A 23,684-nucleotide genomic window follows, 5' to 3' on the forward strand; every position below is an offset into this window, starting at 1 on the left:
GAGTTTAAACTCACTCCCGGAGATGAACCCTTGGCTCCAGTTAAAACTGTGCGTAATTTGGGGGTCGTGGTAGAAGACCACCTCCAAATGGAGTCACAGGCCAACAAAACAGTCAGTGTCTGTTTTTCCCTGTTGAGAGTGCTTCGGCAGATTCTCCCATTACTACCTAGTGATACTAGACCTCTTGAAGTAAGGAGCATAATTCTGAGCAGACTGGATTACTTCAACTCCCTGTATCTGGGAGCACCACAATTCATCTTACAGGGGTTGCAGAGAGACCAGTCTATGGCAGCAAAACTGGTGTTAAACAGGCAGCGTAGGTCCTCTACGGCACTGGCCTTGAGGGCTCTTCACTGGCTACCTATTAAGGAAAGAGTCCGCTTGAAGTCTCTCTGTATTGTATTTAGAGCAGTACATGGCCTGGGTCCAGTACCCCTGCAGGAGAAATTTTCCTGGTATAAGCCTAAGAGGCAACTTCGTTCCTCCAGTGCAAATCTGGTAATGACCACCAGATTCAAGAAGTCTAGGATGGGAGGCAGAGCATTCGGGGTTGCGGCCTCACACCTATGAAACGAGCTGCCCCAGAGCATTAGACAAGCCAACTCCCTGCTATGTTTTAGAAAAAGTCTAAAAACCTGGCTATTCCAAAGGAATGAGCATAATGCTTCCCTCTGATAATGTCAGCAGCATCCAGACAGTAGTGTCTTGTAAAGGTGTGTCTGCTGGACCATGTTGCAGCTCTGCAGATGTGTTGAAGAGGCACCCCAGAAAATAGCGCAGTGGAAGAAACCGTCCTGGTAGAATGTGCTCGAACAGTTGCCGTAAGTGGTTTTCCAGCTTGTTAATGGCAAAAGGCAATTGCAGTAGATATCCAGCGTGCTATTGTTTGTTTGGTGACCAGATGACCCTTTCGCATCCGTCCGTAGGCCACAAATAGTTGGTCATTATTACGAACAGTAGCCGTTTTTTGAAGGTAAAATTTCAGACATCTCTTTACGTCTAAAGAATGAAGCGTCTTCTCTGCAGGAGTTTGAGGATTTGGGAAAAATGTTTTTAAAATAACTGGTTCATTGAGGTGGAAGTCCGATGGCACCTTAGGGATAAAGGCCGGATTGGTGCGGAGCAAGAAAGAGTCTTTGGTAAATTGAAGAAAAGGCGGTTTAGTAGTAAACGCCTGTAAGTCACTGACCCGGCAAGAAGTAGTAAGAGCCAGAAGTAGAGAAGTCTTCCAAGTAACGTATTTGAGATCGACCTTATGGATTGGCACAAATCGGGGTTTCATGAGCTGTGCCAATACAATGTTCAAATGCCAAGGTGGAGGAGGTCGACGAATTGGAGGAAACATTCGAAAACGACCCCTGAAAAATTGTTGAATTACTCTTGACGAGTAAAGTAAGTTGGAGCCATCTTGACGGAACCGTGAGGTTGCTGCTAGAAAAACTTCAAGGGTAGAGTACAAGAGGCCTGATTTTGACAAGTGTAAAAAGAAAAGCAAGAGTTGTTCTGGCTTGGAATGGATAGGATGTACTTGAGCTTCATTGCACCATAGACAGAATATTTTCCATTTGAGTTTATATGTTTTCACAGTTGAAGGTGCTCTAGCCTTAGCCAAGACCTCTCTACAGTCTAAAGGAATGTCCAAATTTACAAATTCATAGTGCTCTGGTTCCAAGCCGCTAAACAGAGATGCTGGATCGGGATGAAAATTTGGCCGTGTTCCATGGTCAGAAGATTTGGAAGAGGGCGAAGAATGATCGGGTCGCACTGAGACAGGAGCAGGAGTTCCGTGAATCAGATTTGTCGAGGCCACCGGGGGGCTATTAGAATAATGTGACAGGGTTCTTTCCTCATTTTTCGCAGAACTTTAGGCACTAGAGGTATTGGTGGAAAAGCGTAGGCATATATATATTTTCGACCAGTCCATCAAAAAGGCATTCCCGCATGACTTTGGTTGGGGAAGCCAACTTGCGTAGAACAGGCATTTGCGGTTCAGATGTGTTGCGAACAGATCCAGATTCGGGGAACCCCATAACCGAAAAATGTGATCCAGTGTGGGTTGATGTAATTCCACTCGTGATTGGTCTTGGATGATCTGCTAAGGGAATCCACAAGATTGTTCGATGCTCCCGGAACATGCACTGCTGTGAGGACGATGTGATGTTGAATCGCCCAATCCCAAATTTGTTGAGCCTGAAGGGACAGCAAGATGGACCTTGTGACTCCCTGTTTGTTGATGTAGTGCATGAACGTTGTGTTGTCCGTTCGGATCAACACAGAGGCTCCACGTATGATGCTGCAAAAAGCTTTCAGAGCCAGAAAAATGGCCATTAACTTCAGCAGGTTGATGTGCCAGGTCTTTTGTTGAAAGTTCCACTTGCGCGCCCCAACCCTCGAGAGATGCGTCGGTCGTGAGAGTGAAATGTCCACCAGGAATGGACGTCCTGAAGAGACATTTTCTTCGAGAGTCCACCACAAAAGAGCTCTTTAGTCGAGGTGTGACTGACTATAATCGCTGAAAGATCCAGAGACTTGAGCCCATTGTCTGTCCAATTCCTCTTGGATAGGTCTCATTTTCAAGCGGCAGTGAGGGACTAGAGGAATGCAGGAGGACAACATTCCTAGGAAAGATTTCAACTGTCGGACAGAAACGGACTCTTTTAGACGGATGGAAGTTGCTAGATTGCGAAGACGTAGACTTCTTTCGTGCAACACAAAAGCTTTTGCTTGCTTGGTGTCTAGAATGGCTCCCAAGAACAATCTGTTTTGAGCTGGGAGAAATTGAGACTTGTCCATGTTGAATGTGAGGCCCAGGGGATTGGAAGAGGGACCTGCAGAAAAGAGTTTGTTTGGATGCCTGTTCGAACGACCTTACCTTCAGCAGGCAGTCGTCTAAGTATGGAAAGATTTGCACTCCTTGTAGGCGAAGGTAAGCTGCTACCAGTGCAAGGACTTTTGTAAACGCTCGGGGAGCGGAACGAAGGCCGAATGGAAGAACTTTGAATTGAAAGGCCTTTCCGGCCACTCTGAATCTGAGAAATTTTCTGTGCCTCAGCAGTATGGGAAGATCAAAACAAGCATCTTGAAGATCCAAAGTTGTATATACTCTCCTTGGGATAGAAAAGAAAGTACTTCTTGAAGGGACAACATTCGAAAGGTTTGTTTTTTGATGGATTTGATCAGGGCACGTAGGTCATAGATGGGGCGCCATTCTCCCGACTTTTTCTGTATGAGGAAGAACCTTGAATAAAATCCCCTGCCCTTCTGTAGTTTTGGCACCACTTCGATCGTGCCCTTTCTTAATAAAATTTTTTGTTGATTTAAAAGTTCTTTTAGGTGAGCAGGAGGGGGAGCTTTTGGTGGAGAATTGGGAGGAATCTTTACAAATTCCAATGCGTGTCCCCTGCGCACAATAGCCAGAACCCATTGATCGGTAGTAATTAGTGACCATTTGGAGTAGAAGCGGGAGATTCGACCTCCAACTCTTGAAAAAGCGGGAGGACTCTGGAATGGTGAGTGGATTCTGGCGCCACTGATCGCTCACAGACGCCTGACTCCAAAATGGCACCCGCTGGACTTCGTGGCTGATTCTAAGAGAGTGGAATGTTGCAGCCCTCCACCGGAGCACTCTGATAACCATGAGGAGGTAGGCTGCTGTACCCAGAGAGGGGCCGCCACATCCCTACATGCACCCAGATGCTGCATCAACTCTGGACTATGCCTGGCCTTAAAATGGCACCCCGCGCGGGACATACGCACTGGCAGTCTTCCCCCCCACCCGGAAGCAATCTGTGCGCATAGCATCTGATACAGTGGGGATCGGGGGGAGGCATCGGCCGCCCCCTGTTCATATTTGCGGACTCTGACCCCTGGGGGTGCCCGGCAGAACCTATATTGGGCGGGAGCCTACAATGATCAGCAAGCATTAGTAAGATAGGTCAGTGAGTTGAGCTCATGCTACAGAGATTTGGTGTAATCTCAATGTTTGTACTTATTTCCTCAATAAGCGCCATCCCGGGCTTATACCGCAGAGGTTGATAAAATCCCCAGAAACAAGAACTTTTAAGTATGTAAATAGTGCAAGAACCCCTAACTGATGCTGTCTGTTCCCATTTACTCTTTCTTTCTTTGTCTACTTCCTTTGCTCCTATTCCCTCTCACCTGAATCTCTCCCCTTACCTGCTACACCACCTAGCACCCTGTCCTTTTGTGCCCTTTGACTAAGCACTCCTTCTCCCCTTGTTGGGGAAAGATCCAATATTTATACTCTGGAGTCTCAGCGAACCCGCTGAGAGTCCACTGCGCCAAGGGAGCCACTCGCAGTAGAGGTATGGTATGGCACCCCTTGCCAAAGCACTCCCTCTCCCCTTTTTGGGGGAAGGTTCCAGTATGTAGGCCTTGGAGTCTCAGAGACCCCTGTGAGAGAGTCCACTGCGAATAGGGAGCCTCTTGCAACAGGGATGGGGAAATGATACCACTTCCCCAGGGATCACAGCTTACTGGACTTTGGACGCAGCTTTGACTCGTCTACCGGTTTGTGTCCTCGTCACCCTCCCCCTCCTCTTTCCATGCTGTGTCTCTCACCCTCCCCTTTCCCTCCTCCATTCTCTGTGTTCTTCCCCTGCTCCTACCCCCCTCCCTGAATCTCTTCCCTTGCCGGCTTTTTCCCTTACGTATATGTCCTTATGTTTTGTCTCGACCTTACATGTAACTATGTTTGCCAAGCTCTAATAACTGTGTAACCTTTGTAACGATGTAACCTGCAACTATGTTCTGATACTCATGTAAAGCGCTCTGATACCTCCGGGTCTAGCCAGCGCTATATAAAACCTTTAAAATAAAAATATATAAATACATTGTTTTTTGGAGTGATCTTTTCCTCTGTAAGAGGATTTCCCTCTGTATTGTCTGTAGGTCGAAGAATGCTTTTGTCTATACGATTGCTGATTCTGGGAGGAGTAGCAGTGCTGTCCTTGTCTGTATTGATTGGAGTTTCCTCGAAAGGAAGAAGAGGAGCCACGTCCTCTTGCGCCTCGAAAAGGCTGCTTTTTAAACTGTAGAGTTCCAAGAGCACGGGCAGTGTCGGTGTCCTTTTTAACTGTTAGAAGGACATCGTCGATATGCTGGCCAAACAATGATTCACCGTCGTAAGGTATGTCCAGTATTTTTGTCTGTACCTCTTGAAGGAAGGACGTGGCATTAGAGTATCCAAAGAGGAATGTCGCCATTGAAGCAAAGAGCTTGATGCCTTCAATGGTACTAGAGCCATGGATGCAGTTGTAGCCGTTACCGTCGACGATAAACGTAGTTGTTGAGATACCGTCGACGACGGCAAAGCCACCGACGACGAATGCTTTTTCCTATGTTTGCTTGCCGTCGACAAAGTCAAAGACATTGTAGACGAAATAGGTCTCACCTTCACAGATACCAACGTCGATGGTGAAGATGCCAACGACAGGATCATAGCTGGCTTCATAGACACAGAAGCTGAAGTCGGAGACGTAGACACGACGACAGCAGCTCTCGTCGACGGAGGAAGCGATAATGAGCTCGTCGATGAGATAGGCAGTTTTTGAGGTAAAAACTGCGCAGATGGAGTCTTTGATGTCTGAGAATCAGATCTCGGGGGCGTAAAAGGTGCAGAAAGACTCAGAGGGGAAGAAATCACCCCTTTTGAAGTTGAAGGTTGGATAGTGGGCTTATCCACATGATGTTTCTTCACCACTTTAGGTTTTGGAGAAACCTTTTGATAGTCACTGGTCCTTTTCAAGGATGAAGATGTTCTGATTGATGACACACTCTCCACATCTGAGAGAGGGTTCTCTGAAGTCTTCAACTTCTGTAGCCACAGAAGGAGACGCCCTTCTCGGTCCTTTAGAGTCTTCTGAGTGAAGGTTCTACATATCTTACAATCATTTACCTGATGTTCAGGATATAAGCAATATATGTATTTTTTATGAGGGTCTTCAGAATGAAGTCTCTGTTTACCACAGTTTCCACAAGGTCTGAAGAGGGATTTCTTGGCAGTAGACATCATAAAGCTAACTTTCTGAGAAAAAATGAGAAGAAAACAGAGCTTAGCTCAGGGAGACTCCCTTCACACGACGTGCGGTAGAAAATCTGAGGGCCTGAGCCTCTGTGAAGAACATTCTAAGAGGGTGCGGACGCCTGATTGGCTGGAATTTGGACTAAAACATAATGACGGTAATATGTTATAGAAGTGACAAGTTATCCATCCATAAAAACACTATGGTTTTACTTTCTTTTATGCCTATATTGGCTTATGTTATTACTACATTGCTATGTTATGTACCGTGGGACTCCCACTTCGACGATAGGGAATATTCAATCATGTGAATCTATGAAAGACACTCCAATACTGGAGAAATATGAGCTATGGCTTGAGGTATGGGGTCTGCTGACAAAGCCCAGAGATCTTCAATTACATAATAATAATACTTCTGCTTACCAAGGGGAGGGGGGGTTAGGCCATATAGTCCTTTATTCATCGTCTTTAGAAAATTACATCTCCCTTTATGATATATGGCCTTGCTGCAATGCTAACTGTACTGATATTATGCATTTTACTAATGGTGGTGACTTGTATACTGCATTTTAGAGCACGTTTGTTAAAATAAATGTTTTCAACTATTTTCGTGTTTCTGTCAGATCTTATTGTGGACAAGTACGAGAATGTGAGCGAAAAGGTGTGTCTTGTTACCACAATTCCGGAGAGATCTGGGAGTGTTGTGTTCTAGGGTGTCTAATCATTAGTTAATAGACCAAGAGCGTATACATCAATGTTATGTTTAGGACAAAAAAAGCACATGCACTATAGCACTGGTAAGAAGTGGTAAATTGCTCAGAGTCCTAATACCAAGAAAAAGATTAACGAAAAAGAGGAGGGAAGCAGGCAAAACGTGTGGGAAAAGACCACCCTAAGGCTCACAGGTCTAACAGTAAGCTTGAAATATTATTCTTGCCGCTCTATTAATGTCACCTAACTGATGACTGGCAAATGCTTCCCAGAATGGAAGAGTCAAAGGCAGGAGGGAAAGCACCTTAGTAGATAAGAGTATCCTCTGAAGTAATGCCTAGGCCAGAGTATTTGGAGGCACAGAGAAAGGTGGTGTTAAGGTCGGAACTTCTCGCATTGCCAAAGCCGCAGGGCCCGACCTGTCCTTAGGGCAGTGGTTCCCAAATTGTGCGCCGCTGCACCCTAGTGCGCCATTAGAGCATGCTTGGGGCGCCGCGAAAGTCTTGGGAACCTGGAAAAGGTAGTATATTCTGAATAAGATTTAATGCGAGATGTTTGTAAATTCACTATTTGCAGGCCCAGGTAACCCATGTGGCAGTGTCATGTGTGGGAGTTACTGAATCCCCACCCGTCGGCATCTGGATCAGGGTTTTACCCAGCGCGTTACATGCTTCAATGGGGCACAGGGTCAAGACGGATTTGCATATGGCTGGCTCCAAACTGGGGTGGCGTAGTGGGCAACCCAGATCTTTTGACTGGGGGAGAATGTTTGCTTTGTCAGCATTCCGTCCATTTGTTTGCTGTAACACTCAATGCAATAAAGAGCCTTCGCTTTTATGGGACTGCTTCTCGTTTCCCTTGCTGATGGTTTTCCTCATTGATTGGTGTCAGGGTACATCAGCCAAAACGGGATTGATAAAGGGCTACATGAGGAACTGAAACAAACATGAGTGTGTGACGTACTGCTAACCAGAGTCAGAATTAAATTTATCACAGACAGCACACTGGATATACAGTGACTGAAACCTCCCCAATCCTCTGGTCCTTCAAGGTGTAATAAAATTAAACACCTACACCTACCTTCTGACAGGGCGGCTCCATCAAAGCAGCCTTGTCCATCATGCACTTGTTAACATCACAATCTGGGCTGTTTCAAATATTGATGAAATACCTTTCTACAGATGTAAGAGTAATTGATGCTTCTTCCCTCTGCACTCACAACCTTGCATGTCCCCTCTCCCTCCAGAGTTTTTCATATTCCTTTTCACTGTCTTTTATTATACAGTTAATTAAAACCGTAACATACAAACATCGCATTGATACTTAATTAAAACAGGGATTAAAAATTGAAAACACATTATAAAAGCAAGCAGTACAAGATAAGTGACAATTCCAAAGCAGCATTTCTGGTTGATGGCAGGTATGTCAAAATTGGCCGTTTAGTGCCAGAAGGAAAGTGTGGAGTGCGAGAGGCGATATCAGAATGTCCCAAGGTTTATTGCAGATGCCGATACCTAGCTTTCAGCAAAGTCCATTTGTGCAATAGCAATATAAGAAAGAATTTGAGATTGCTTAAACAGCAATTACTGAGCTATCTCTGTAAGTGCGTTGTTAGACCCTGCAAGGTGATCAAATTTGACCCCCTGAAGCCAGTCTCATGTTCTTTGTCTATTTCTTAGTGCTGTGTGCAGTGCGGTTAAAATAATGTTAATAAACTTCTCAGCCCTTGCTAGAACTTGGGCGGAATTGTTGCTGAAGCACAAATCAGATGCTTCCCTGCAATACCGCAGTAACTTGTCCCGATAGACTGGGAGCAGTAGTCGACGACTGTCGTTAGCAGGATGAGGACAAGAGCATAGCAGATGTAGCCAGGACTCATGTGGATAATTACAAAGCCTACACGTTAGCTGTCCATTCCTCCGAGCCCAAAGCGGATTAAAGTCATAAATTGGAAGGGCTAACAGCCTCATATAAATGGTTCTGTTGAGAGTCTGGGGTTGAAGTGAGTAATTAAAGTATGGTTGGGGTTTCCCCTTGATATACGAGGCATCCAGAGCTGTGAAGAGTGTTTTTTTAGGAAGCCATGCAATGTCTCTCAAATGACACTAGGGTAATTTGGATTTTTATTGTTTTTTTCCAAGTTGACAGGGGAATGGTTAGGTTAGACAGGTTTGTGGTTTCAATCTTCAGTGTGGAGATGGCCAAATGCAGCTGTCTGTAGCAGGGGAAGAGTTTGTCCGTGAACATAGATTGAAGTTGTTCTTTCAGGGATTGAGCTGAGGCGCGCAGAGTATAGATGTAAAAGTTAATTAAGTCGCCTAAGCAGTGAAGGTCTGCACTTGCCAGGCCCAGCTCGAGCCTCAACCTGGCCCTCCTAGCATGCTGGGGAGCGGAAAGTATTTTCTTATAGGCCATTGGTTGATAATTTGCAAGGAATTAATCCATTTTGCCTGGAAAAGCCAGTTGGCCATAAGACAATGTTGGGAGCAGTTTGGAATGTAAGACCCTTAAGATTGGCTCGGCAGTGAGGCTGTGCAAGTGCCGATTCAGGCGCCTCAGGCTATGTATAATACCAGCTCCCTTGGGCCTAAGATATTTAAGATGAGCCACTTGGTTTGCCCTTTCATTGAACCAGACTCCCAGATAGTTGTAGCTGGTGCAGTTGGCTATTTGTGATCCATCTACTCTCCAAGACAAGATTTTCTTTCTTTGATGTTTCCCAAAAATCATGACTTTCGTTTTTGACTCATTCATCAAGAGTTTGTTCTTTATGTTGTACATGCGAGCGCTCTTTGTAGGCCCGTTCTTGTATGATCCATAATGACAATGCGATCGGCATATTGCATGATCTGGAGTCGCACGCCGCCCAATTTTGGGGCAACCAAGGATGCGCCTGCCAGTGCTTTAGGCAAGTCAGTAGTATAGAGGTTGAAGAGTAGAAGGACTAATACGCAGCCTTGTTTAGGCCATTTTCCGTTGGAATTTTTGCAGCTACTGCTGTGGCGCTGGTTTTAATCCTAACCTAAGTCTTCTGATGTAGTCACATCAGTGCAGAGAGAAGTGTGGAGGCTCTCCAGGACAAGTAGGCCAGCGCTGTTATGTTGTCTGTTGTGGAGCGACCCTATCTAAAGCCTGACTGGGTACGGGGAAGGATGCTACTTTCTGTGACCCAATTTTCTAGTTCTGCCAGCAGGACACTGGCGTAGGCCTTGGCTTCGAAGTCCAGTAACCTTAAATTAACCGGGTTTGAGAGGTTGCCCTTTTTGTAAATTGGATGTAATATTGAGCCCTGCCAAGTAGGTGGAATTGTGGCTGTAAGATAGGTTTTCACTTCTGAACCCACTGTGTACGCCCACCCACTAATGTGCACCACTCAGATGGAGGAAGATTCAACAGAGTGATAAGACCTATTATTTTAAATTACTCCTTTCTTAATTTATCAACATATCCTAGCGCATGTAAAACAGTATCTCGGTTACCATGTGCTTTACAAATATTTAAATTCAATTATACCAGACAGTCCTCTTCTAACTGTCTGGCATCTCACACTCGGGCGGGACCATAGCTTTCTTCGCAACAGCGGCGAGAACGGGCTCCCATTAATTGTTTCTACACAGGACTTGGATTTTAAAACTGTGTCTGATGCCAATTGGTGGAAGTTTGCCAGCCTTGGCCTTTGCAGGACTTAGGATTGGCTGCAGAGAACTGTCCATGCCCCTAAGTGCCCCTGTGTAGGCAGAGCTAGGGGCATGTGCAGGAGTAAAGAAGGCTGCAACGCGTAGCAAAGCACAGAAGAGGCACCCCCAAAGGGTGAACCCCCCTCGAGCCAGCGATCCACCAACTAGATGAGAGCACCCCAGAGCCACCCTAGACGTGTGAGGAAGATCCGAGAGACACCCCCAGAAGTGTGAGTGCTCCACAGCCAGCCACTTGTCAGCTTGCAAGGATGTAAGTGAAAGACTCCCCTCATGTGTGAACATCCCAAAGCCGCCCTTCTCCGGCTGAATAACCCTGAACTAACCACATCTCGATGTCTGAGGGGCCCCAGAGCCTCCAACCCATCCCTCCGGGAGATGCTCTGCTTTGCCCCATGTTCACTCCTTTCACGCACGTCTGGACAGGTTAAGGGTTTAATTAGTTCCTTTCCTCATAACATGTTTTTAATACCAGATCTTTCCCTCCAGGTAAGTAAATGAATATTATTTCGTGTATATGACCCAACTCTTACTTTATGTCACCAATTAAGTTATACACATCTTTCTGGGGTTAAGAGTGATTGACTTATTTCATCTTGTAACTTGTCAATTGTTTTTATAAAGCACGTTTAACATTTAGACCACGTTTGGAGTATAGAAAACTACATAAATGAATACAAACTGCTACCCAAGGGCTCCTCTGTTCTGAGCCTTGCCCCACACACCACCCTTACCTTACTGGTCTCCGTCCTTTCACAACACTCCATCATATCCCAGCTGTGCCCAGCACACGCCTTCGTGCTTAGCACTGTCTTTTATCGCCACAATTTCCAACCTTACCTTTCCCCCTGCGTCCCTTCTAATTTTCATTATTCTTCGTGAAATTTGAGAGTAGCCTTAGATTTCAGTGCCTTGTGCCCTAAAACACATTTTCAGTGCCACACTTTGGCACTGTCCTTCTCTAAACACGGAGACCTCCAACACCTCAAAAGGGTACCCAGCAGCCTGAAATTAGTAACATGGCGGTTGTTGGAATGGGAATGTTACCTGCATAGCAAACACATATGTACCCCTACTGTGTGTACCTTGCTGCATGTGAACCTAAAATTGTGACTCAGTATAGCTCTGGCATCATGCTAACCTTGGGTGTACCCAATAACGTGTTCATGGTGATGCAAGGTGCAGAACTATGTTGTGACTTTGAGATGTGCAAAATAATCGCCCTCATAGCAGACATATAACAACTTTCGATATTCTGGGTAAGTTACACAGAGAGGTGGCAGCAGCACGCCTGGCTTTTGTAAATCTGTTGAGTGACTAGACATTTTTATTTGTGCCAGGGCGAGGGTACTCTACCCACAGCTCACATGCAAATTTCTTCTTTTATGTGAACCCTGGATTCTGGTTCTGATATCACATGCGTGCAAACAATGCATGTATATGCAACAACTGCTTGACACGTGTAGGTTAGTGGGAATGTGTGTGTGGTGAGAATTTTGTACTGGGTACAGAGATCTATGTTGGACACAGAACAAGATGGAGGGTTGATACAGCTTTGACAGTGGGATGTATAGTATGGATGTCCTTGAATAAAAGCCATGTTAGTAAAGTGATTAGGTAATAAGTCCTTCTGGAACACTGCTGTTTAGCGGATGGTAGGGGCACAGATGGGACTGCACTTTATGTTATTCAAGGTGAAGAATTTTCTAGACGGGGCTTGACCTTTTGTCTGTCTCTAATCATGGCTTGAAGCTAGCATCGTTGCTAACTGCTTCTAGAGAAATCACCTACTACTACTGTAGTTCAGTCTTTGGAGATTATGGACTCGTAATGCAGGAAGACTAGCAAAGACCTCCAAATGCTGTTGTCCATTTGCTCTCCGGAGGAAGAGACCACCTTATTGAGGGCCAGAATAGTTTTCCATGTCTTCGAATGTATTCACGAGCTTTCCTCGTGCTATATAACTCAGACAGTATCTAAGAGGCAAAAATAAACTCCCTAACCCACACCGGATGGAACTCAATTCAAAAGGCAAAAAGTCTGCTCTACCACAATTTCCCACCCAGAAACATCTGGGTAATCTCCTCCTTTGGCTCCTTCAAAAAATGAACTAAATATGGCTCTTTACAAGGGTAACTAAAATATCTGCTCCATAAAATCCTAAGGTAGTGAGCCGAGGCTGGGCTTACATCCCCTCCCACCCGAATTAAAATAAAGTGACATAATGGGGAGCCATGTCTAAAGGCCAAGAAGTCAAGGGAGCTGCAGGTCGAAAAAGTTTGGGAACCACTGCCTTAGGGAGTGGTGCAGACAGTTGTGCGGCAATCTTCAAAATGTCCAATATGGCTTGTCAAAGGGGCCCAAACTAGCATAGGTTGGAAGAAGGAGTCTGAACACAGATTAAATCTTTTTCAGAACTGAAATAGGCTCCAACAACAAGGAAGAGTCAGGTGTCATGGAACAGCACCGCCAAGCACCAAGTTTTCCCAGAAGCAGGAGTATTACCAGGAGGAAGAAGAGGAGGACTCCTTCCTGTGGAAGTTTATTTTATTTTTTTGCAGGAGGGAAAGGCACCGCTCTCAAATATCTTTACAGGATCTTTTCAAGAATTTGCTTTACTACTTCTACCTGATAGCATTCAGGTGCATGGGCGTGCAAAGTTACAGGCCGAGGCATTTGGCTTTAACCCATATACCACAGAGAAATGATGTGCAGACGAGATAAGGACGCACCGTTGGCGGGGTTTAATACTCGAGACCATAGGAAGGGAAATTTCACCTAGCCCCTGTTCAATTTCACAGAGAAATACGGTTGATAAAGACCTAAGAAGAGCGACGGACCAGCATCGAGGAGATAAGAACAGTAACTAATGTCAGTATGCGACTTCACACCATGTACAACCAGATATCACATCTGATGAGGGTGACGCCACGCTAAAGTTGTATGGCAACATCTGGCAGTGCTAGGGAACTAGTATTAGGGAAAGAGTTTCTAGATGTAGTCTAGCACCTGGAACATATTCATATGATGAGCAATCGGCAGGAAGTAGTATCCATCAGAGCTAATATTTAGAGCAGAACTAAGACTTTTTTTAAAAAACAGAAAAAACACGAAAATGAAACAAGCTTCCAACCTAAAGAACTTAACAACTTTAAAAGGTATTCAAAACGTTTTGCGAGCAACGTCCCCAGAGTAGGCAGTATTACTTTGACATTTTTGTCCACTTCACTTTTCAGAAACTATCAGGTGGGAACGGTAAGCATTATTGTTAATTATCATGCAAAATGTTGTCGTCTTACCTTTGACAGCAGCTTCTGCTGTTGGTTGTGCTTCCTCCTCAGGGTTGAGACTTCGTGCCACAGAGCTTTATTTTCTCTATTATTGGAATATCAAAAAGGGAAGAGGTCACAGGGGCATTTATTTTTTAAATATTATGCACTGTAATAATTCAAAACAACTATCCTCAAACCACCAAAAAGAGAATGTCACCAAATCAGTAACAAGGATTGGCCAAACCAGGAGGTTTGATGTGTGCAGTGTGCATGTGTGCGTGTGTGTATGTATGTATGTATGTATACTGGGGAGTGATTGCTAATGAAAGCATCTAAAAGTAGCAGCCACTCGAAAAAAGGTTAATGTATATTTTTTTAGCATTCACTTTTCAGACTGGTCACTGGCCAGAGAGGAGGACCTGGAAAGGTATACTAGCTTCAATTAGGTTAATCTGTGCAAATGAGACCAACTTTAGGAAGGAGCTGTAGACCTGGCTCTTCTAAATAATGCATCTACTGTTCCCAGGCTGATGGTTCAGTTAGCGTAGGGAAGCCCAGGTTTATTAGGAATCTGCTAAAAATCAAGGCTGTTGGAGTTTCTACAGAAGATGAATCCGGTCAGAGGAAGATTTCAAAACAAATGGACACTGAGGACAAGTGCTAATAACTCCTATGGCCCCATTGATTTCAATTACTGCATTCATGTATCTCCTTCTCATGGCGAGAGGCACATCTCACGCTGGAAGTCTCTTTCATACAGAGAATTGGACGTACCTTTTGAACGACAATGAGACCTTAAACCTTTTTCAAGACATACTGGAGCTAAAATAAAAGCAATCTGGCCTTGGTCTCGCACACATCTGACACATGATGCTTTGCCTTCCTAATGTACGGGAATGTACCATGCACTTTTGCAATCAGGGGTGGAGTAAACTCTACACTACCATCTGATGCATATATTTTGTACAGTTCATGAAGCCCAAAGTCTTCTGGGGAACAAAAGCAGCTTCTGACTAAAAAAGAAAAATAGTAAGTCTGTCCAAATTGCTGAAAAACACACAACCAGTCATTCTCTGTGGAACAGAGGGGACTTGCCACTGAAGGCAAACGGCATAACCTACCGCCATAGAGGAACTATTATTACAAAAAAAGTATTTCCAAGTCCAGTTGATACCTGAGGGGGGTGGGGTGGGGGGAGGGGGTTGAGGAGGGTTGGGGGGGGGGGGGGGTGAATGGGGAGGGATTCAAAGATGAAAAATCTGCAAGAATGAGAAACAGCAGACGAGTCAAATTCTCTCCTATAAAATGTTCTGGGATTATGGCTGCATCTACCTATGATGGAGAACGGACATCACTACCACTGTTGACATTTATGGAGCCCCGAACAACTTTTGACGGTGACCCTATCAATCAATCGGGAGTTTGCAAAGCGCAGCTATTCACCCGTGAGGGTCTCAAGGCGATGAGGGGGCAGGGAAAGCTGCTGATCCGTCTGTGAGTGGAGGTTCCGTCGAAGACCCAGGTCTTGAAGTCCTTCCTGAATTTGGTCAGCAACGGGGAATGCCCGAGGTGGAGGGGCAGGGTGTTAAAGGTCTTGGCGGCGAGGTAGGAGAAGGAGCTTCCTCCGGTTTTGTCTCCATGATTGCACTACACATGAGATACTACAACATTTCTTAACCCAGTCTCCTTCCTCGATACTCAGATTCTGTGTCTTGGAGTATTTATTAAAAAGGGTAGCGTAAAGAGATTGTGAAGGTTCTTAAGAACAGATAGGATAGATGCCTTTTGTGATAAAGCTTTAAAACTTTGTACCACACTAAGAATTGTAGCTTGAGGTTTTCCTCCAGGCTCTTTCCTCTCTGCCCTGCTACATTACTGATCCGCATACTTGGTGAAATTACTTACATCTGATGCTTAAGTTTTAAACATAGAAGTATACAAAAAAGTGATGGATGGAATGCTAATGCTTGAATTAATTCTCTGACTTAACTATCACTTATTATCAGGGGCCCCCACTTAGATACTTAGATTTAGAAGTGCCTTCCTGTCCCCAGGTGTAGGCCCGCTCTCTATCAAACCAAGTTTTTAGAGAGCGAGGCCTGACGATGATGAAGCATGACCCCTGGTGGTGTGTGAGGACAGTCCTTCACTTTTTGTGAGATGCCAGTAATTCCACGTAACACTTTTTAAACTTCGGTCTTCTTTCACTCAGGATAGCATCTTTTGTGTATACATATCAGTATGGAGGCCGGCTCACCCTGAATACCCCATGCCTCTAGTTCCCTCCCCTGTGAGTGACCAGGGTTTTTGTGTTGCATGAATTAATTCTCAACCACTGGTAATAACGGAGTAGCATCCCAGTACATCATGATTATGTAAACCATGCCACTGCAGTCTGGGCCAAGGCATATGCAAATCGGTCCTGACCATGCTTCATTAGGAACAGTCCAGCTGGATCTGCAGGCTATATCCTCAACGAACCGAACACAAGCAGCCCATGACCAGTTTCAGACTTAATTGGCTCAGCAGTTGGGTATAGCTGGGTTTCAGTGGCAAAGTGTGCACAGGACCCACGTCCTGGCATATTCGTCCCACTTAAAGCATGAATGAATGAATGAATGAAATTAAATTTATAAAAGCGCGAACTATGCCCAAGGGCGTCAAGGCGCTTGATGCAAACCATCAGAGGACAAGAGAGAAGGAGCAAGCTCATACTGAAGAATTGACAAAAAGCCAGGTCTTCAAGGCCCTACCGAACAAAAGTCATGAAGGCTATCCAGAGACGTTCAAAGGAAGAGAGTTCCACAATCTGGGCGCCACGGAGGAGAAAGCTCTACCTCCCCATTTGGTCCTCCTAAACCTAGAAACAGCAAGAAAGTTCTTGTCCGCGGAACGAAGAGACCTAGAAGGGGCATGATGACAGACCATTGCCTTTATACCCTCAGGACCGGCATCATAAAAGGCTTCATGGGTCAAACAAAGGATCTTAAAAATAATCCTATCATTCAGCGGGAGCCAGTGCAGGGATTTAATTGAGGCTACGGCTGAATGAAATATAGAAAGATTCAAGACAAATCTAGCCGCAGCATACTGCACCATCTGCAACCGAAGGATGAGGTCCTTATTAATGCCCGAATAAAGGGCATTCCAATAGTCCAGTCTCAACGTTACCAAGGCCACTACAGCCTGCTTGATTTAAGAGAGAGGTAATGAGAAATCTTTCTAAGGATTCTGATAATGCCAAAGCAGGTAGAGACCGTCCTATTTACCTGGAGCTTCAGGTCAAGCAAATTGTCCATGATCACCCCTAGGTTTTTCCCATGGGAAACAGGACAGGGACAGACCCCCAATGAGGTCGGCCACCAATCAGTGGACCAGATTCCCTGATCCCTACCAAAGATCAAGACCTCAGTCTTCTCCCCGTTCAATTTCAGAAAGTTTTCCACCATCCAACGGGAACCTGCCTCCATGCAGCTCCAGAAATTAAGGGCTGAGTCTTTGAGGGTATGAGTTATCGACACCATTATTTGGGTGTCGTCCGCGTAGGACAGTACCTCTAGCCCAAAGGATCTAACCACCTCAGCAAGAGGGGCCACATATATATCAAAAAATGTAGGGCTTAGGGAAGAGCCCTGGGGGACACCGCACTGCAGGCCCTTAGGAGCAGAAAAGTATTGCCCCAATTTCACCCTCTGTTCACGTTCCCCCAAAAAAGAAGCAAGGAGGCTCAGCGCTGTGCCCCCGACACCCATCTCTCGGAGGCGGGCCACCAGCCTATGAGGAGATAGGGTGTCGAAGGCTGCAATAAGATCCAGAAGCACCAGGAGGGTACTACGACTAGCATCAACCTGCGTTCGAATGTTATTAAAGCCTACCGTCAGAGCTATCTCCTGCTATGTTGTTTCCTAAAGCCGTGTTGAGAATCATCAAGCAAATGATGATCCCTTAAATATGTGCTGAGGTGAGAGTTTAGGTGAGACTCCAGCATTTTAGCAGGCACGGGAAGCAGAGAAATTGGTCGGAAGTTTTTTTTAATTCTGTAACATCTAAAGAGGGCTTTTTCAGAAGGGGTTTAACCACCGCTGTCTTCCACAGTGACGGGTAGATTCCATCAGAGATGGCAACATTCATGACCCTCATAAAGAGAGGAACCAATCTCTGCATCACACTGAAGTATACAAAAAAAGTGATGGATGGGATGCTTGAATTAATCTCAGCCAATGGTAATTAATCTGGGCTGCATCCCACTTCATTATTATCTTGCAAACCAAACCACCTTAGTTTGGAACCAGCCATATGAGTATCAGTTTTTGACCCTGCTCCAATGGAACAGTACAGCTCGAAATGCCAGGCCAGACCCTCTCTGAACCTAAGCACATGCAACATAGGCCCTTATTAGGGCTCATCAGTCGGTTTTTAAAACACCATCTAGGTTGTTAGCACGAATGATACGTTAAAATATGGCACATATTGTTATATGTTGTCTTCTGTGATGTTAAAGCAGAAAGTAAAAGAACTGAAACATAGAAGAGTCTACCTTTTCATAAGGTCAAATTTAGCATCCATGTTGTTTTGCTCATCTCTCATTTCCTGGACTTCTAGAAGCACTTTATGCAAGTCATCATGAGATAATTTCCCATCCTCTGGTCTCACAGATGACACCTAGTATGTAAATGTCAAGAAGATAACTTAGACAATCATGGTGAGGCTACTCAAAAGTTAGCACACTTGTGGAACAGTACAGGCAGCAGAACAAGCAGTAAAATGAAAAGTACAAAATACGGATGTCCTATTAGCATACCAAATAAGCATTTGTTTAAAAATGAAAGCAATATCTGCTATTCTGAAACAGTTTGAAACAATGTAGATTTGGGAAGGGAGCCTAAGTTATTTGAACTACAACAATAAACCAAACTAAAGTTGCCATCTCTTACATCCTTGACACAATTTTATATAATTTTATTTACAAAGTATCATCTGAAAATACAAATTAGGACCACAGTATGGATCTTGACGTATGCTTTTGAAAATAATATTTGAAAACTTTTTTGGGGACGCACATACATTTGTAAAGATATTCTACAGTTAAATAATACCAGATGACATGTTGCTGGCATGTGGTGATGTGGTGCATGATTGAGTGATCTGGTATTTATAGCAACATCTCCCAGTTTAAGTAACAAAGCCACTAAATTATACTGTTAAGGGCCTGTTAAATTCAGCAGACAATGCGCTCAGCAAAAACACCATAGCGGCAACATTAAGTTGTATTGCATTATCAAAATATAAGATATGGTTAGGTTGTACGGTACCTTCCGTTTGATGTGATCCAATAAATCTGCTTGGCCCTGCTTGAAAAATGGATGCTGAAATTCAATAGTTGAGGTTTTATCAGGTTTGAAAAGACCACTTTCCACACTGATCACCTTTCGGAATCCATCTGTGTTGAGATAACCAAGGAATACTTTATTAAAACTGCACAGAAAATAGTTTTCAAAAAGATCTACACACTCATTTTGCAAATGTATTTAAATATTGCCTAATTTTGTCTGCTCTTTTTTTCCTACCGCAGGTAAAGTGTGGGGAAAAGATGCCTGTAACAGTAGACCGCAAGGGATCCAACCCAGACTTTTAACTTTCGAGTGAATCTCTGATGACAGGCTGGTCCCCAGACACTCAAAAGCTCTTATATTTTTCCACAATACTTTACACATTTCCCCACAAAATTATCATAGAAGTGAAAACTGCATAGAAAACACAAGCAATGGCATAGATGATAGGCCTCGCCTTTCGAAGGCGCTACCTGACCATCAGGCTTAGACAGTACATCTTACCAACAATGGCCAACAGCGTCGCCAAAAAACAATAATACTGTCCGCTGCAGCGTGGTCGTTTATGTGTACCTGTAGTGTGAGTGATACGCCACTACAAATGGAAGGCCTGCAAAACGCGACTCTGGTTGATTTTCAGGCATATTTGTAAGGAAATTTGGCAACCGTTTTGGTTATTATGTCACAAACCATTTCAGGGGTTGGTAATGCAGTGCTACTATTAGTTGTGCGTTAGTTTGCGCGGTGTTCACAAGATTGCTGTGGACCAAGCATTTAGAGAATTTGAATATTTTTCCTGGATAGCTGCGACAGATATTGCAGGCTATTAGGTGGTGACAACTGCTCTGATGATAGTTATAAAGGTCAGAGGTTTATGGGGATTTTATATAGTTGATCTACTGTATGGTTGTGCCTTGCTGTACCATGCATTTGTGTACACAGTCTTCACTATGCTTTTAGGCATGCGTAAGGGGATGGTGTAAATTAAGGTGCCACCTTATTTGGCACTGAAGTTGGATTCAGAGCCAGCATGAAGCTGGCCCTATATGGACTAAGGTGGCCTTCGGCACGGAAGTGGAAGCACAGCTTGACACCAGTGGAAGTTCGATAGGGAGAGGGTGCACCCAGCAGGTCACGGGGCCCGGAGGCACACAAGAGGGACATGAGAATTATCCAAAAGAGCTCAACCATCACCTCCTTGAAGCCCTCTACCTGCTTAGGAGTCGAGAATGACCAAGCGAATGAGCACACCAGCTTTAACTGCGGAATGAGGTCGGAATCATATGACTGAAGCAGAGTCAGGCCACTGGAATGACTACAGTGCAATCGCTCCCTGGAGTGGGAGAAAGGGGGCGCTGCTTATGCCGAGACTACTTCTTGGATTTCATCTTAGACTTACTCGAGGGCAAGACCTGTAGTAGGACCAAGAACGGGTCAAATATTAGGAGCGCGTACATTAGTTCTCTTCACCCAAACACCTCTATTATCACATTTAGAGCAAAGTCCATTTCATGTACCCCTCCAGTCGAGCCACAACTATCTGAGCCGGGAATGCCACAGTACAAAGTTGTCACATCACAGACATAAGTGTGCTAAATGCTGAAAACCTCAAAGCAAGGGGTACAGTTGCATATTGTTGCTCTGTTTCAGTTGCATGTGAGACAGGGGAATCTCTGTCTGAAAAAGGTGAGAAAGGATTCCCAAATATTCTTTGGGCGGGCTTGTGGTGACACAAGTTTGCAGAAGTGAGCTAAATTTGTCTTGACAATATGTTGCATTCGTCAACCAGTTAGGTAGTCATCCCCAAATGTATGGCAACCCTGCGTTTGGCCAAGAGCAGCATAGCGGTGAGTTTACGACTTCCCACAGGCACGTCCCGCACATAGCCCAGAAGGCCAACCAGGGGGCTGCGCGCAGAGGAATGACCTGGACAGTGGAGAACATGTAAGGTGTACATAGGAGGCTTGAGGTGCTGTACAGTGAAGACAGTACGCATAGGTGATCAGCCCAAAAGGGAGGAGCTGTGAAATCCTAAATCTGGTATTTGTAAAGCGCAAACTACTCACCCTTACGGGTCTCAAGGCGCTGGGGGCCGTTGTGGAAATGAGCTATTGCCCAGAGTCATATGGTGTTGAGCTGATCTGCCGCCGGAGCCGGGGTTCGAACCGTGAACCCTGTGCTCCGAAGTCAGCTGCCCTGGCTGCTGCTCCACACCTCTCCCACTGAAGGGGATCTATATAGGCGATGTAAAAATTTAAAGAGGATGAGACATAATCTTTAAATGGGACCACAGCAGTAGGACCACTATGCGTCAGTTAGTGGTGGATCAGTGTCAGCCTCCCAGTCAGTGCACGTCGCCAGTATACGAACAGGAGCCATAGCTTGCATGATGGAGTAAAGGAGCGTGGTTAGCTTGAGCGGGGATGGATTTGTGAGAATATGTTCAATGTAAGGGAGTGGAGGGAGGGAGGAAATGCGTTGTGCAATGCCCGGCAGGTGTCTCGAACTGGTGATGATACAGGAGAAGCTCAAGCGTTGTTGGTGTGTTATTTCCTGGCCTTCAAATAGAGGCATCAACTGGTCACCTGGATAAAGATCTGAAAATAGAGCAAAGCTGCGTCCGGGCACCCTCGCCCTGGTGCCCGCATCCTGCAGGGGCAGTAAAAATGGGGCTGAGCAGAATTGGTAAATAAGGGGCATATACGCATGAGAGCCCTGCAACTTTTCTCATGCCAGCGCACACACTCCACAGTGTTGATCGTCAACCGTGGAGGCTTGTAAGATAGACGCAGTGCTGTAGTCAGGGGGCAGGGTGCAGCATGGTCTGCCTCAATCGCCATGTGAAGCTGGGATTGAGCAGGATAGAGCCAAAGTTTATGCATTTTTCCTGTGCACAAAGTGCATATAATGTCAAGTCCGGCACGGTCTAACCCTCCCCATGTTCAAGTGGCGATGTGAGAATTTCCCAGGAGATCCAAGGTTGCTTGGCAGCTCAGGTCAGTGAAACCAAGTTGGATCTCATTCACCGGAAGAAGTGAAATAAGAGGAACAGGTAGATTGAGAAAAGTTACAGAAATGTAGGTAGGATAATCATTTTGGCGATGGCAAAACGTCCAGACCCTGATAGTGATGAGCAAAACCATACCTGAACGCTGTCATCCAACCACGCCATAGTGTGGCCATAATTGGCCCTCCAGAGCTCTTCCCATCACAGTTAAGCCGAATGACTAGATAGCGGAGCGAGTCCGCTATCCCTTCAGCAGGAACTCTGAGGGAAAGGGCTGTGTGCAGTTGGTGAGAGGAAAGTGTTTATTTGGACCAATTGATGTGTATGCCAGAAAATCCACCGATGAGGGTGACCTCTTGTATAGTCGGGTCTAGATTCTCAGCGGGCCTGCAGATTATAGAAGGTAGCATCACCTGCGTACATTGAGACTCATCAGAACTCGCGCCGTGAAGCTCAGGATGCGATGGGAATGATGTTACAGTAGGCGTGCCACAAGGAGTTCCATCGCTATGGCAAATAGGAGAGGGGATAGCGGGCATCCCTGGAGTGTCCCTTCGGGTTATCGGAAATGGATCTGATAATATGTCATTGAGTCGGATATTGGAAGTGGGTGGAAAGTATAGAAGTTTAATTTGTCGGCTGAATGTAGACTGAAACCCAGGCGTTTGTGTAATGTAAAAAGGTAGGGTCATTCAAGAGAATCAAAAGCCTTAGTGGTGTGAAGGAGTGCGGCAGTGGCAAGTAGTTGCGGGTCATGTGTGTGCATAGGGCAAAAATCGTACGCAGATTGTGAGATGTAGAGTGACCCAGGACAAACCTAGACTGGTCAGGTTGCACGATGGAGGGCCTTATAGGAAGGAAGTAGTTTGCCAATTATTGAGCATATATTTTCTTATCGATGTTGATCCTCGATAGGGGCCAATAGGAGTCACATTTATTTGATGGTTTGTCAGGCTTGAGGAGCGTCACTGTGACCGCTTCGCAGAGAGATGGTGGTAGAACCCATGCTCCAAAGATTCCTCATACATCGATAACAAATAAGGGACCAGCTTGGACACAAACTCCTTGTAGAAGGAGGTGGTCAACCCACTGAATCCCGGCACCTTGTCACTGAGGAGGCCCTGAATGATCAGCACTATCTCCTCCACTGCGGTGGGGGAGTCCAAGTATGACCTGTCGCACACTTTAGCCATAGTAACAGGATGGAGTTCAGGTATGCAGCCAGCTCATCCGCAGAGTGCAATGCAGTGGCTGTATAAAGTTAAGAGTAGATGGAGGTCATGGTGTGCAATAGTCCTGTGGGTGCGGATTGGAGTTCATGTTTGTCATCAAGTAGCTGTACCACATTCAGGAGGTCCTGGGCTTGCAGAGCAAGCCAGCAAGCGTTTTACCAGGGTGTTCACTTTCCCCGTATATGCGCGCCCTCGCATCCCGGGCGAGGTATTTTGTCTCACGTCCTGCCTGCTCATTGAACTCCGTCGGCTTAGCTCAAATAGCGGCCATAGTGGCGACACTTTTTGTAGGGACAAATTCCAGTTTGAGTGATTGGATTTCCCATTCCAATTTGGTGAGCTGCCTTCAGATCGCGTTGAGGATACCGGATTGTTTAGCAATGCAAACTCCCCG

At 45.4% G+C, this 23,684-nt stretch overlaps 1 protein-coding gene across 2 annotated transcripts in view; it reads right to left on the reverse strand.

The window, feature by feature from the left end:
- The window catches only part of LOC146829602 (heat shock factor protein 3-like), a 370,027-nt gene that overhangs the window by 235,714 nt on the left and 110,629 nt on the right, over positions 1-23,684 (reverse strand). For both annotated transcript variants that reach the window (XM_085608309.1, XM_085608307.1), the window contains exons 3-5: positions 19,034-19,161; positions 18,259-18,383; positions 13,749-13,824 (exon numbers count right to left, since the gene is read on the reverse strand). In XM_085608309.1, coding sequence (XP_085464435.1) covers positions 13,749-13,824; positions 18,259-18,383; positions 19,034-19,161 — 329 coding nt within the window. The remainder of the gene's footprint in view (positions 1-13,748; positions 13,825-18,258; positions 18,384-19,033; positions 19,162-23,684) is intronic.

The sequence above is a fragment of the Triturus cristatus genome, chromosome 5_2 (assembly GCF_964204655.1).
Source record: "Triturus cristatus chromosome 5_2, aTriCri1.1, whole genome shotgun sequence".
NCBI classification, from domain to species: domain Eukaryota; kingdom Metazoa; phylum Chordata; class Amphibia; order Caudata; family Salamandridae; genus Triturus; species Triturus cristatus.